Source organism: Callithrix jacchus, chromosome 7 (genome assembly GCF_049354715.1).
Source record: "Callithrix jacchus isolate 240 chromosome 7, calJac240_pri, whole genome shotgun sequence".
In the NCBI taxonomy this organism is placed as follows: Eukaryota; Metazoa; Chordata; class Mammalia; order Primates; family Cebidae; genus Callithrix; species Callithrix jacchus.
The window spans coordinates 72,421,353-72,435,662 of NC_133508.1; the positions used below are offsets into that span (position 1 = coordinate 72,421,353).

Genomic DNA, 14,310 nt, shown 5'->3' on the forward strand with positions numbered 1-14,310 from the left:
GCCCAGGCTGGTCTCAAACTCTTGAACTCAAACGATTCTCCTGCCTCAGCCTCCCAAAATGCTGGGATTACAGGCATGAGCCACCATGCATAGCCTGAACATCTTCTTTCATAATAGATCTGTTCATTCCTTTGCTTGTTTTTTTATATTGAGTTGTGAATCTTTTTCATTAATTTGTAGTAGTTTTTTGTGATTTCTGGTCCTTCACAAGATATAGATATCCGACAGACAAACAGGACAGGCGGATTATCTTCTCCTAGTCTGTGTTTTGCCCTTTCACTCTCCTAAATTCTGTTTTTGTTGTTGTTGTTTGTTTCTTTGTTTTCGACGAGGCCTCCTTCTATCGCCCAGGCTGGAGTGCAGTGGGGCAATCACGACTCATTGCAGCCTCAATCTCCCCAGCTCAAACGATTCTCCCACTTTAGCCTCCTGAGTAGTTGGGACTACAGCAATGTGCCACTGTGCCTGCCCAATTTTTTTAAATTTTTTATTATTTATTTATTTTTTTGAGACAATGTTGCTCTGTAACCCAGGCTAGAGTGCAGTGGTATGATCTCGGCTCACTGTAACCTCCACTTTCCAAGTTCAAGCAATCCTTCTGCCTCAGCCTTCCAAGTAGCTGGAATTATAGGCAAATACCACCATACCTGGCAAATTTTTGTATTTTTAGTAGAGACAGGATTTTACCATGTTGGCCAGGCTGATGGTCTTAAAATCCTGATCTCAAGTGATCTTCCTACCTCGGCCTCCCAAAGTGCTGGGATTATAGAAATGAGGTCTTGCTGTATTGTTCAGGCTGGTCTTAAACTCCTGGGCTTAAATGTTCCTCCCACCTTGGCCTCTCAAAGTGTTGGAATTATAGGTGTGAGCCACTGTGCCTGGTCAACAGTGGTTTTTGACGAACAGAAAATGTTAATAGGACTGAGTTGAATCAATTTTTTTATGTCCTTTTAGGAAACCTTGTCTGCTCCTCCCTTCATAGGTTTGTTTGTTTAAATTTGAATTTGTCAGATTGACTCTAGAGTAACAAATACCAAGACAAGACAGGGAAATGATAGACAAATGCTGGCTGGGAATTGAGAGATTTGAATGTTGTTACTCATGTGAATTTCTAATTTCCCTGGGCCTCAGTTCCTTATCTATCAAGATAATATCTTCCTTGTTAACTCGAAAGTGTTGTTTTTCTGTGAACTCCTATGTGTGAAAGTGATTTGAAGAGTTAAATTTAGGGCTGTGGTATTAGTCATTGCTGTACTTGAAGATGAAATTGAGTGCCTTGCTCTTATACAATCATGTCACAATTCTCTTCTAAAAAAAATCTTAGCATATTTTATCAACTTGATCAGTTGATTTATTAATTTTTTTTGAGACAGGGTCTCACTTTGTCACCCAGGCTCGAGTGCAGTGGCATAATCTCAGCTCACTGCAACCTCTACCTCCCAGGCTCAAGCAATCCTCCCACCTCAGCCTCCCAACTAGCTGGGACCACAGGCATGCACCACCATATCCAGCTTATTTTTTGTATTTTTGGTACAGACGAGGTTTCTCCATGTTGCCCATGCTGGTCTCAAACTCCTGAGCTCAAGCGATCTACCCACTTCAGCCTCCCAACACAGTTCTCATTTTTGTCCTTGAATGAAACTTCTAGGTAAATAAATCCCTCCTTAAATATTAGTGATGAGATATATGGGCCATAGGGAAAGTTAACCTAAAGTCTGTCATCATTTAATTTTACCCCAAACATTTGAGACAAAATAGCATTGTGGCTTAGAGTACATAATTTGGTGTTAGACCTCTTGGGTTTGGATTCCAGCTTTTCCACTCCTAGCTGTGTGATCTTGGGAACATTCTTTATCCTCTTATGTCTTATTTTTTATCTGGAAAAATTGAGATAATAAATAGTGGTACCACCCTTATAAAACTGTAAGGACTAAATGAGTTAACACATGTGAAGTGCTTAACATAGTGACTGGTGCATTGTATATGTAAGCTGTTATGTTATGTATATGTATGTTGCCTATATATGGCCACTGTTATTAACTTCTCTGTGCCAGGCTTATGTTCTGTGACGATACAGAGAGAGAAATGAGACACAGTCTCTTCTCCCATGGAACCTCATCTTTAGTACCTATTATATGAGAGTTAAATATGGGATGCCTTGTAAATTACACTTGAAGAATTAACACTCGAAGTCCCAAATCCTACCTTTAAGAATTTATCCCAGCTACCTGGGAGGCTGAAGCAGGAGAATTATCTGAGTCTGGGAGATTGAGGCTGCAGTGAGCTGAGATCATGCCACTGCACTCCAGCCTGGGTGACAGAGTGAGACCCTGCCTCAAAAAAAAAAAAGATATTGTTTTTGTTTGTTTATTTTTGAGGTGGAGTCTTACTCTGTCACCCAGGATAGAATGTAGTGGTGTGATCCTGGCTCACTGCAACATCCACCTCCCAGGTTCAAGTGATTCTCCGGTCTCAGTCTCCCAAGTAGCTGGGATTACAGGTACATGCCACTATGCCTGGCTGGTTTTTTTTTTTTTTTTGAGACAGAGTCTCATTCTGTCACCCAGGCTGAAGTGCAGTGGCATGATTCTGGCTCACTGCAGCCTCAGTCTCCTGGGTTCAAGTGATTCTCCTGCCTCTACCTTCTGAGTAGCTGGAATTATCGGCACACACTACTACCACGCCTGGCTAATTTTTATATTTTTTAGTAGAGATGAGGTTTTTCCATGTTTGCCAGGCTGGTCTCAAACTCCTGGCCACAAGTAATCTACCCACCTTAGACTCCCGAAGTGCTGGGATTATAGGCGTGAGCCACCATGCCTGGCTTTAATTTTTGTATTTTTAGTAGAGATGGGTTTCACCATGTTGGCCAGACTAATCTCCAACTGCTGACCTCAGCTGATCCTCCCACCTTGGACTTTCAAAGTGCTGGGATTACAGGTGTGAGCCACCATGCCCAGCCTCTTTTCTTTTTTTAAAGACAAGGTCTCACTCTGTTGCCCAGGCTGGAGTACAGTGGCATAACACAGTACAGTGGAGTACAGTACATAGCTTACTGAAGCCTCAAAATCCTGAGTTTAAATGATTTTTCTGCCTCAGCCTCCCAAGTAACTGAGACCACAGGCAGGCACCACCACGCTGGGCTTTCTGATTTTTTGTAGAGACCTGGGTCTTGATATGTTGCCCAAGCTGTTCCTGAGCTCCTTCCTAGGCTCAAGCAGTCCTTCCTCCTTGGCCTTCCAAAGTGCTGAGATTATAGGTGTGAGCCACGGTACCCAGTCTAGGTTCTGTTTTTTAAATCTTTTCTTTTTACTGTTATAGAAGAGCCATTTTCACTTCTTCAGTCAGTTCAAATTAATTGCACTGGGTGATATCAATATTCAGTGGTCCGTAGTGTTTCTCTCCCAATGGGCTAACGTCTTGTTGTCTCTTGTAAGGTTATATCTGGTGATATAATCTCATTAAACTTGAACATTTTCACTTATATGTCTGAGTGGCAACGTCTCCTTAAATCTGAGCAGGCCCTCGGTGTTCCAGCAGCCTGTCATCTTCCTGGGAGCAGATGTCACACACCCACCAGCAGGGGATGGGAAGAAGCCCTCCATTGCTGCTGTGGTTGGCAGCATGGATGGCCACCCTAGCCGGTACTGTGCTACCGTTCGGGTGCAGACTTCCCGGCAGGAGATCTCCCAAGAGCTCCTCTACAGTCAAGAGGTCATCCAGGACTTGACTAACATGGTTCGGGAGCTGCTGATTCAGTTCTACAAATCCACACGCTTCAAACCCACTCGGATCATCTATTACCGTGGAGGAGTATCTGAGGGACAAATGAAGCAGGTACTCTCATTATCTCTGTTGCCCTTCAGGGCCTCTAGGAATCTGAGGGAGATTCCTCTCATCTGCCATTTTGGGTAGATCTAAGAGATACTAAGCAAATTCTCAATTGAACATAATTCCATTTCTGTCTTCTAGGTAGCGTGGCCAGAACTAATAGCAATTCGAAAGGCATGTATTAGCTTGGAAGAAGATTACCGGCCAGGAATAACATATATTGTGGTGCAAAAAAGACATCACACACGACTCTTCTGTGCAGATAAAACAGAAAGGGTAAGAAAATATAGTATAAGCTTCATTATCTGAGGCTCTGGCAAGTGATAGATACATACACTTATATATACAATTTTTTTCTTAAAAGCAGAAATGCCTGTTAATAACTTAATAAATATAATACCTGCAGTTGGGTTTAGATGACCAATTCTGAATGATATGAGTTTTGAGACTGAATATTTTATTTCTCTTGTGTAACAGAAATGCTGATTTCTAGTTGTTTTGTGCTGGGGGGAGGAAGTCAGAAACATGTTAGGTACATTGCGATGATATATGCAATCTTCTGAGGGGGTTTGTTATTTGCTACTTTTTGCTGCATGGTTCTAGGGCATAAAGACGAATTTCTTCCAAATAATTTTATATCAGCATAGGACAACAGTCCGCACCCCCGGACCATGGACTGGTAACAATCTGTGGCCTGTTAGGAATCAGGCTTGCACAGCAGAAGGTGAGCAGTGGGTGAGGAAGCATTACCACCTGAGCTCTGCCTCCTGTCAAATCAGCAGCGGTAGAACAGTTTCATCCCAAAATCATCTCCCCTCTTCTTCCCCACCCCCATCCATGGAAAATTGTCTTCCATGAAACCTGTCCCTGCTGCCAAAAAGGTTGAGGACTAATGGCATAGGAGATCCTTAGGGCACAAACTATGAATATTTATAGTATCACACTTAAACCACAGTCGAATTACTCAAACTCTCTAAGCCATAATATTCTCATCTGTAAAATGTGGTTAAGGACAATATCTGGGCCAGGCGTGGTGGCTCATGCTTGTAATCTCAGCACTTTGGGAGTGTGAAGTGGGTGGATCACTTGAGGTCAGGTGTTTGAGACCAGCCTGACCAACATGGTGAAACCCCATCTCTAATAAAAATACAAAAATTAGCTGGGCATGGTGGTGTGCGCCTATAATCCCAGCTGCTCAGGCAGCTGAGGCAGGAGAATTGCTTGAAACTGGGGGGCGGAGGTTGCAGTGAGCCAAGAGTACGCCACTGTACTCGAGCCTGGTGACACAGTGAGACTCCATCTTAAAAACAACAACAGTATCTGGCCAGGTGCTGTGGCTCATGCCTATAATCCCAACACTTTGGGAGGCCAAGGCGGGCAGATCACTTGAGGTCAGGAGTTCGAGGCCAGCCTTGCCAACATGGTGAACCTCATCTTACTAAAAATACAAAAAGTAGCCAGGCATGGTGGTGCACACCTATAGTCCCAGCTACTCAGGAGACTGAGACAGGAGAATCGCTTGAATCCAGGAAGCAGAGGTTGCAGTGAGCGAGATTGTGCCACTGAATTCCAGCCTGGTGACACAGCAAGACTCTGCCTTAAAAAAAAAAATTTTTTTTAATTAAAATCCAAAACACCTCTGATCCCCAAGCATTTCAGATAAAGAATGCCCAACCTATATTGTTAATAAATAACTTTGCTTTTTGATATTTTATAATGAGTTTACTTCATCTTGTCCAGGCCCTCTCTGATCCACCCCTGGGAGGACCAGATCTTTCTGTTGCCTGATCATGTAATCTTATTTTCCACTCCCATTATTTTCTAGTACACTCTTAGTTTTTTTGTCTCTAATCCGAGGATGAACTGTTTCTTGTTTTTTGTTTTTTTTTTTGAGACAAAGTTTTGTTCATCACCAGGCTTCAGTTCAATGGGTGAAGTAGCTGGGATTATTCCTGAGTAGCTGGGATTACAGGTGCCCACCACCACATCCAGCTAATTTTGTGTTTTTAGTAGAAACAGGGTTTCATCATGTTGGCCAGGTGGGTCTCAAACTCCTGACCTCAGGTGATCCACCTGCGTCGGCCTCCCAAAGTGCTGGGATTACAGGTGTGAGCCACCATGCCCGGCCTGAACTGTTTCTTTTTGTTTACTGAATCAAGGTTATGTTCTCATTGGTCTCCAGAACCAATTAGCTTAGATTAAAAGGGCTGTCTTAAAAGAGCTATCTTAAGTTAAAAGGGCTGTCTTTAAATTGCTGAAACCATGAGTTAATAGTACTTCTTACCAGACTTTACCTCTCTGTAACATACACATATAAGAAATCTGTACCTGTACCCATAAAATATGTAAAAATTTTGAAAAATTTAAATAAAAAGTAGACCAGCACATGTCAAATAAAAATAAATAAAAGATAGGCTGTGCCAAAAAAAAAAATTAGTACTTCTTAGTCTTTGCTAATACAATTTATTTGAACTCTTGACTGAGCTCTGGGCACCAAACTTCCTGCCACTTTCTCCTTAACTGTTGTCACCTCTCCACCTGCCTGTCAACTTGTTGTCCATGTAGATTTAGGATCTTCTTTAGGACTGTTTTCCTAAGCGATCTATTAAGCTATTATTAACCTATCTCATAGTTTTGTTCTTTAAACCTTTCAAAATTGACAGTCCCAGTTCTTGGTCTACTTTGTATGCTGACACTTAATAATATCTTCAATTCTCTAAACATGCCTCTTGCCAATCCACTTGCCCATTTATTTTGCCTCTACTCTTAGGCTGATAGAAATTGCTGGGGGAAAAGTCGTGGTTTTTATTTTTTATTTTTTTGAGACAGGGTCTTACTCTGTCACCTAGGCTGGAGTGCAGTGTCATGATCACAGCTCATGGCAGCCTAGACCCTCCAGGCTCAGGTGATCCTCCCACCTCAACCTTCCCAGTAGCTGGGATTATACGCACCCACCATCACTCCCAGCTAATTTGTTTGTATTTTTTGTAGAGATGGGATTTCACCATGTTGTCCAGGCTGATCCTGAACTCTTGGGCTCAGTTGATTGGCTCACCTCAGTCTCTCGAAGTGCTAGGATTACAGGTGTGAGCCACCACAACTGGCCAAAAGTATCTGTTTAATAAAGAACCGTAGTATAAATGTATGATAGCAGATCTCAGCCAGGCCTTGGATGCTGCCATATTTTCATTTATCCTGTTACCCATAGCATCTGTTCCACACTTTTATACTCTTCTCAAGTCCCCTACCCTATTCATGACGACTTTATTGCCAACGAAGTCCTATCATCTATTTTCCTCTGAAACCAGATTTAGAAGGCAAGAATTTTCTCAGCTGCCTCTCCTCTACTTTCAAACTCAGTTACATCTTGTATTTTCTTATCTCCTTCCTCATATATCTCCAACCTTCTTTCCTCCCCTCCTGTGCTTTCTTTCTTTTTTTTTGGAGACAGAGTCTTACTCTGTCTCCCCCAGGCTATAGTGCAGTGGTGCCATCTTGGCTCACTGCAACCTCCGACTCCCGGATTCAAGAGATTCTCCTGCTTCAGCCTCCTGAGTAGCTAAGTCTACAGGCTCATGCCACCACACCCGGCTAATTTTCGTATTTGTTTGGTAGAGGCGGGGTTTCACCATATTGGCCAGACTGGTCTTGAACTCCTGGCCTCGTGATCTGCCCGCCTCGGCTTCCCAAAGTGCTGGGATTACAGATGTGAGCCATCGTGCCCAGCCCCTTCCTACACTTTTAATCCTAATCCCTCCTGACTTCTCTAGAGCCTCACTTGATTAGTTACCCATTATTTTTCAAAATTTCACTCTCACATTCTGGTTCCTCTTTCTCACCCTATAAAGGTGGCTTAGGCCAGGTGTGGTGGCTCACACCTGTAATCCCAGCACTTTGGGAGGCTGAGGCGGGCAGATCACGAGGTCAGGAGTTCAAGACCAGCCTGGCCAATATGATAAAACACCGTCTCTACTAAAAATACAAAAATTAGCTGGGCATGGTGGTGCATATCTATAGTCCCAGCTACTTGGGAGACTAAGGCAGAAGACTCACTTGAACCTGGGAGGCAGAGGTTTTAGTTAGCTGAGATTGTGCCATTGTACTCCAGCCTGCTCAACAGAGCAAGACTCTGTCTCAAAAAAAGAAAGTGGCTTAAATCTTCCTGAGTTCCCCTCACCCTGCTTCTCCCTCAGTCTCACTGCTACCTTATCTGTTCTTCCTTTCATGACTAAACTTGTAGAAAAACAATCACTTGACTTTCTCTCTGTACCTTCACATTATACTTTAATTTGCTGTAGCCTGACTTCAATTTCAGTGACTGCATTGAAGTTGTTCTCTCAATGACTTGCTCATTTCAAATCTAGAGATACTTTGTCATATTCCCACACTGACTTCTTTGTAGCACTCAAGACAATGATTGCCTTATTTGACCTTAGCAAAATGACTTTTCAGCCTTACTACCCATCTCTGTAATCAGACTTTTTTTTTTTTTTTTTTGAGACAGTTTCACTCTGTCACGATCTCGGCTCACTTCAACCTCTGCCTCCCAGGTTCAAATGATTCTCCTACCTCAGTCTACCAAGTCGTTGGGATTACAGTTGTGTGCCACGATGCCCAGCTAATTTTTGTATTTGTAGTAGAGATGGGTTTCACTGTGTTAGCCAGACTGGTCTCAAACTCCTGACCTCAATTGATTCACCTACCTCGGCCTCTCAAAGTGATGGGATTACAGGCGTGAGCCACCACGCCTGGCCTGTAATCAGACTTTTTTGATTCCTCTTTCTCCTTCTACCCATTAAACACTGATATTTCCCAGCATTTCATACTTCTCCCTCTTCTCTTCTTAATTTCAGTTCTCTCTTTAGTGTCATCCACTTTTCTGGGCTAATTTCCTTGCTTGTAGACTTCTAAATCTGTGTTTCTAGTCCCAATTACTCTATTCAGCTCCTGGTCTGTACTTGTAGTTATCTACCACACATATTTGCATAGATTCTCTATGCATTGTATCAGTCAAGATAGGCCAGGCTGTGCTAACAACAACAACAAAAACCCAAATCTTAGTGGCTTACAAAGACGTGTTTCTTACTCACAGTACACATTCACTGTGGTTCTGCTGCAGCTGTGACCCTGCTGTCCTCCCTTTGGAACCTAGGCTGACAAAGAAGCATCTATCTGGAACATTGCCAGTCATACTGGCAGAGGGGAAAAAAGATAGACAACAAGCCATGTGCTGGCCCAGAAGTAACACATTTCCTGCCTCATTTTATCAGCCAAAGGAAGTCACTCCTGAGATAATTGGGTGTGGATGAATAATCCTCCCCCAGGGAGGGCCTTGGGAATATTTGGCACCAGTAATGCAATCTACCACAGGCATTTCAAGCAAAACATGTCTAAACCTTCTATTTGTTGTTTTATCCCCATCCAAAACCTATTCCTTCCCCAATTTTCCTTTTATTCTATTACTTGGCATCACTGTATATTTAAGTCAACCAAGCTAGACACTTCAGAGTTGTCTTTAAATTCTTTTCCCCTTTTCCAGTCCCTTCATACACATTTATAACATAGTCTCTGTTCTGCCCTGAAATCTTTCTGGTCTCAGTTCTTCCTCTTGTGTGTTCTGCTGCTCTAGGCAGGACTGTTTTGTATTGCAGGAGACTCCAGGAAGTCTCCTTGTCTCCATTCTTCCTTCACAAGAGCATCCTCTACCCTGCCGTGAAAACACAGATCTTATTGTGCCACTCTACTGCTTGGAAGTCTACAGGTATTGCCCATTGCTTACCAAATGCTTTCCTGTGGTGTCTAGTGTTTTCCCAAAGTGGCCAAAACAACATTTGCATTTTATCTTCCATTATGACCTTATACATCTTCCATTTCCCATATCCACTCTACATTCTTATCTCTAGAACAAATACATCCCTTCCATCCACTGTTTTCATTATTTTTTAAGGTATAATTTAGATACAGTAAAATGCACCCTGATTTTTTAGTATCTAGTTTTAGTTGAGTGCATCCTTAAGCTTTTTGTTATTTTTCATATTTTTTAGATAGTCTTGTCCTGTCACTTAGGCTGGAGTGCAATGATGTATATTATCATGGCTCACTGCAGCCTCGGCCTCCTGGGCTCAAGCAATCCTCCCATCTCAGCCTCCTGAGTAGCTGGGACTACAGGCCAATACCACCAAACTTGGCTAATTAAAAAATATATATATACATTTTTAGGGACAGGGTCTAACTTTGTTTCCCAGATTGGTCTTGAGCTCCTGGACTCAAGCGATTCTCCTGCCTTGGCCTCACAAAGTGCTGGGATTACAGGCATGAGCCACCACGCCTGGCCTATAATCAGACTTTTTTGGTTCCTCTTTCTTCTTCTGCCCATTAAACACTGATATTTGTTTAGTGTTTAATGGGCAGAGCCACCATACCTGGCCCTAGTTTTCACAAATGCATGCAGTTCTCTAACCATCACAATAAAAATATACAGTCATCCCTCAGAATCCATGGGGGATTGGTTCCAGGATCTCCTGCAGATACCAAAATCCACATATGCTCAAGTCCCTGATATAAAATGGTATAGTAAAGTAGGTGTGGTGGTGCATACCTGTAGTCCCAGCTACTTAGGAAGCTGAGACAATAGGATCACTTGAGCCCAGGAGTTTGAGACAAACCTGGGCAACATAGCAAGACTACATCTCAAAAAACCCAAAAGTGGTATAGTAATTCCATATAACTTGTGCGTATCTTCCCATATATTTTAAAACGAGGGTGTCCAATCTTGTCTTCCTTGGACCACATTGGGAACAGAATTGTCCTGGGCCACACATAAAATACACTAACCATAACTGATGGAGTTAAAAAAAAAATCACAAACAAATTTCATAATGTTTTAAGAAAATTTACAATTTTCTTTTCTTTTTTTTTAAGACCAAGTTTTTGTTTTTTTTTGTCACCCAGGCTGGAGTGCAATGGCTTGATCTCAGCTTACTGCAACTTCTGCCTCTCAAGTTCAAGTGATTCTCCTGCCTCAGCCTCCCAAGTAGCTGGGATTATAGGCACCCACCATCATGCCCGCTGTTTGGATTTTTAGTAGAGATGAGTAATCCGCCCACCCTGGCCTCCCAAAGTGCTGGGATTACTGGCATGAAAGCCACTGCACCGGGCCCAAGTTTATGAATTTGTATTGAGCCACATTTAAAGCCGTCCTGGGGCTGGGCATGGTGGCTCATGCCTGTAATCCCAGCACTTTGGGAGGCCCAGATAGGTGAATCATGAGGTTAGGAGATGGAGACTATCCTGGCCAACGTGGTGAAACCCTGTCCCTACGAAAAATACGAAAATTAGCTGGGCATGGTGGCCTGTGCCTGTAGTCCCAGCTACTCAGGAGGCTGAGGCAGGAGAATTGTTTGAACCTGAGAGGCAGAGGTTGCAGTGAGCTGAGATTTTGCATTGCGGTCCCGCCTGGGTGACAGAGCGAGAACCCGTCTCAAAATAAAAATAAAAATAAAGCCATCCTGGTCCCCATGCAGCCCATGGGCTGTGGGTTGGAAAAGCTTGCTTTAAAACATCTCTAGATTACTTACAATACCTAATACCTAACGTAAAGGCCTAAATAGTTTTTCTACTGTATTTTAATATTTGTATAAGTTTTTACTGTTGAATTATTATTTTAAATATTTTCCTAGGTTGCTTTAGTACTGAATGCAATGTAAATACTATGTTTATTGTTTTAAATTTTTTTTAGATTAAAATTAAATTTTTAAACATGTTAATTTTTTGTATATGTGTCAGGTCATTAAAATTTATATTTTTATTTTTTGATTGACACATAATAATTTGTACACCTTTATGGGTTTCATAGTGAGTTTTCATACATATAATGTATAGTGATCAAATCAGGGTAATTAGCATAACCAAACCTTTTTGAAGAATATCCACAGTTGGTTGAATTCCTGGATGCGGAACCTACGGATACCAAGGGCTGACTATATAATAATTCTGTCATACTAAAAAATCCTCATGTATCCTTTTGCAGTTAACCTTTCCTTCACTCCCAGCCCCTGGCAACCACTGATATGTGTTCTGTTCTGACAGTTTTGCCTTTTCCCACATCATATAAATAGAATCATCACCTTTGAGTCCGGCTTTATTTGCTTAGCATAATGCATTTGAGATTCATCCAAGTTGTGTATATATTAGGAATTTGTCCTTTTTTATTGCTGAGTAGTATTTCATAATATGGGTGAGCCACAGTTTGCTTATCTATTTCTGAGTTTAGGGGTATTTGGAGTGTTTCCTGTTTTTTACTCAACTTCCCTTTTCAGCTCCTACTTATCTTAGAAGACATAGCTCACCTACTCATCAGCTTTTCCCAGTGCCTCCCAGATTCCCTTATCACATTGTGTTACAGTTTATTGTATATAATTTTCATGGAGGCATGAAGGCAAGTTTATTTGTTATCTTGATGCCACTGACTGCTGCAGAGCCTAGCAGTCACGTGGGTGCTCAAGCAATAACTGCCGAATTGAAAAGGCCTGGATTTTCTTTTCTCCAAGGCACCCCCTCTTTAGGCTGTCATATGTAGAACCAGAGAAGTTTTTTGTTTATTTTTTTTTAAGGATAAAATAGGCTGGGCGCAGTGGCTCAAGCCTGTAATCCCAGCACTTTGGGAGGCCAAGGCAGGTGGATCACGAGGTCAAGATATCGAGACTATCCTGGTCAACATGGTGAAAACCCGTTTCTACTAAAGATACAAAAAATTAGCTGGGCATGGTGGCGCATGCCTATATTCCGTATTCCTCTTAAAGATTATATATGACAAAATAAAGGTTCTGAAAAGTCATACATTAGAAAAAACCTTTTTAACTTTAGTTTGACCCCATGTTTCTCAGGTTTGTTTCACAATAAAATACCTACACACATCTTGCAAAACTAATTTTCCTAAAGAATACACTTTGGGAAAAAAATGCAATTTAACAGTAGTTAAAATGGAGCCAAGTAAACTCCCATCAAATTTGTGCCTATATGCTACATAAACATGTTCATACTGAACCCTGCTATACAGCAGAAGAGGGTGACCAAATAGCAAGATTGAATTCCTTCCCTTGTAATGCATTTCTGAAGTTCCCCTCGTGCCTTCCTAGAAATTTGATTTTCAAGTTTTGTCTGTAGAGTTTTTGCTTGGAGTTTTAAAAGGGTAAGAGAGTGTCACCTAATTTTATAAATGATTAGATTGAGGTTTAAAGATATTAAGCTGGCTGGGCGCGGTGGCTCACGCCTATAATCCCAGCACTTTGGGAGGCTGAGGCGGGTGGATCATGAGGTCAAGAGATCGAGACAATCCTGGTCAGCAAGGTGAAATACCGTCTCTACTAAAAATACAAAAATTAGCTGGGCATGGTGGCACGCGCCTCCCAGCTACTCGGGAGGCTGAGGCAGGAGAATTGCTTGAACCCAGGAGGTGGAGGTTGCGGTGAGCTGAGATCGCGCCATTGCACTCCAACCTGGGTAACAAGAGTGAAACTCCGTCTCAAAACAAAAAACAAAACAAAACAAAAAAAGATATTAAGCTTTGTTCAAGGTATATAGTTGCAAGTCTGGGCCTAGATCTGAAACTGGTTTTTTAGTTTTCATTTAAGTGCTTTCTTCCTAATAACCATTTGCCAGTGACTTTTTTCTTTTTAAAGAAAGTATTGGCAGGGCACAGTGCCTCACACTTGTAATCCCAGCTACTTGGGAAGCCGAGGCTACCTGGGATCAGTAGGTCAGGAGTTTGAGTCCAGCCTGGCCAACAGAGTGAAACCCCATGGCTACTAAAAATACAAAAAAATTAGCTGGGCGTGGTGGTGGGCGCCTGCAATCCCAGCTATTTGGGAGGCTAGGTAGGGGGTAGAAGTTGCAGTGTGAGACAAGATCGCACCACTACACTCCAGTCCCAGGGACAATGTGAGACTCTGTCTCAAAAAAAAAAAAAAAAAAGTATTCATTATTGCCATTTGTGGTCACTCACACCTGTAGTCCTAGCACTGAGGGAGGCCAAGGTGGGAGAAGTGCTTGAGCCCAGGAGTGTGAGACCAGCCTGGGCAACAAAATGAGACCCTGTCTCTCCAAAGAAAATATTAGCCAAACATGATGGCGTGTGCCTTTAGCCCCAACTACTGAGGAGGCTGAGATGGAAGGATCCCTTGAGGCCAGGAGTCCAAAGTTGCAGTAAGCTATGATCCTGCCAGTGCCCTCCAGCCTGGGTCACAGAATGAGACCTTGTCTCAAAAAAAAAAAAAGAAAAAGAAGAAAGTATTAGTTATGTTGAACCTGGCAAACCAGTTTAAAGATTCCTTAAACTTACTTTTACTGAAAATTGTGAATTTTTTTTTACTCCAAGTAAGGAAAAAAACTTTTCTCAGAAAGTTTATCTATCTTTAATGTTAAATGTTTTTCCCTTTGTGAACATACCACTGTGTCATCTGTAAATATATGATAATGTTG

The 14,310-nt window shown here is 42.1% G+C and overlaps 1 protein-coding gene across 2 annotated transcripts in view; it reads left to right on the forward strand.

Moving 5' to 3' along the window:
* The window catches only part of AGO4 (argonaute RISC component 4), a 49,088-nt gene that overhangs the window by 27,183 nt on the left and 7,595 nt on the right, over positions 1–14,310 (forward strand). For both annotated transcript variants that reach the window (XM_017974556.4, XM_035250789.3), the window contains exons 14-15: positions 3,522–3,837; positions 3,973–4,107. In XM_017974556.4, coding sequence (XP_017830045.1) covers positions 3,522–3,837; positions 3,973–4,107 — 451 coding nt within the window. The remainder of the gene's footprint in view (positions 1–3,521; positions 3,838–3,972; positions 4,108–14,310) is intronic.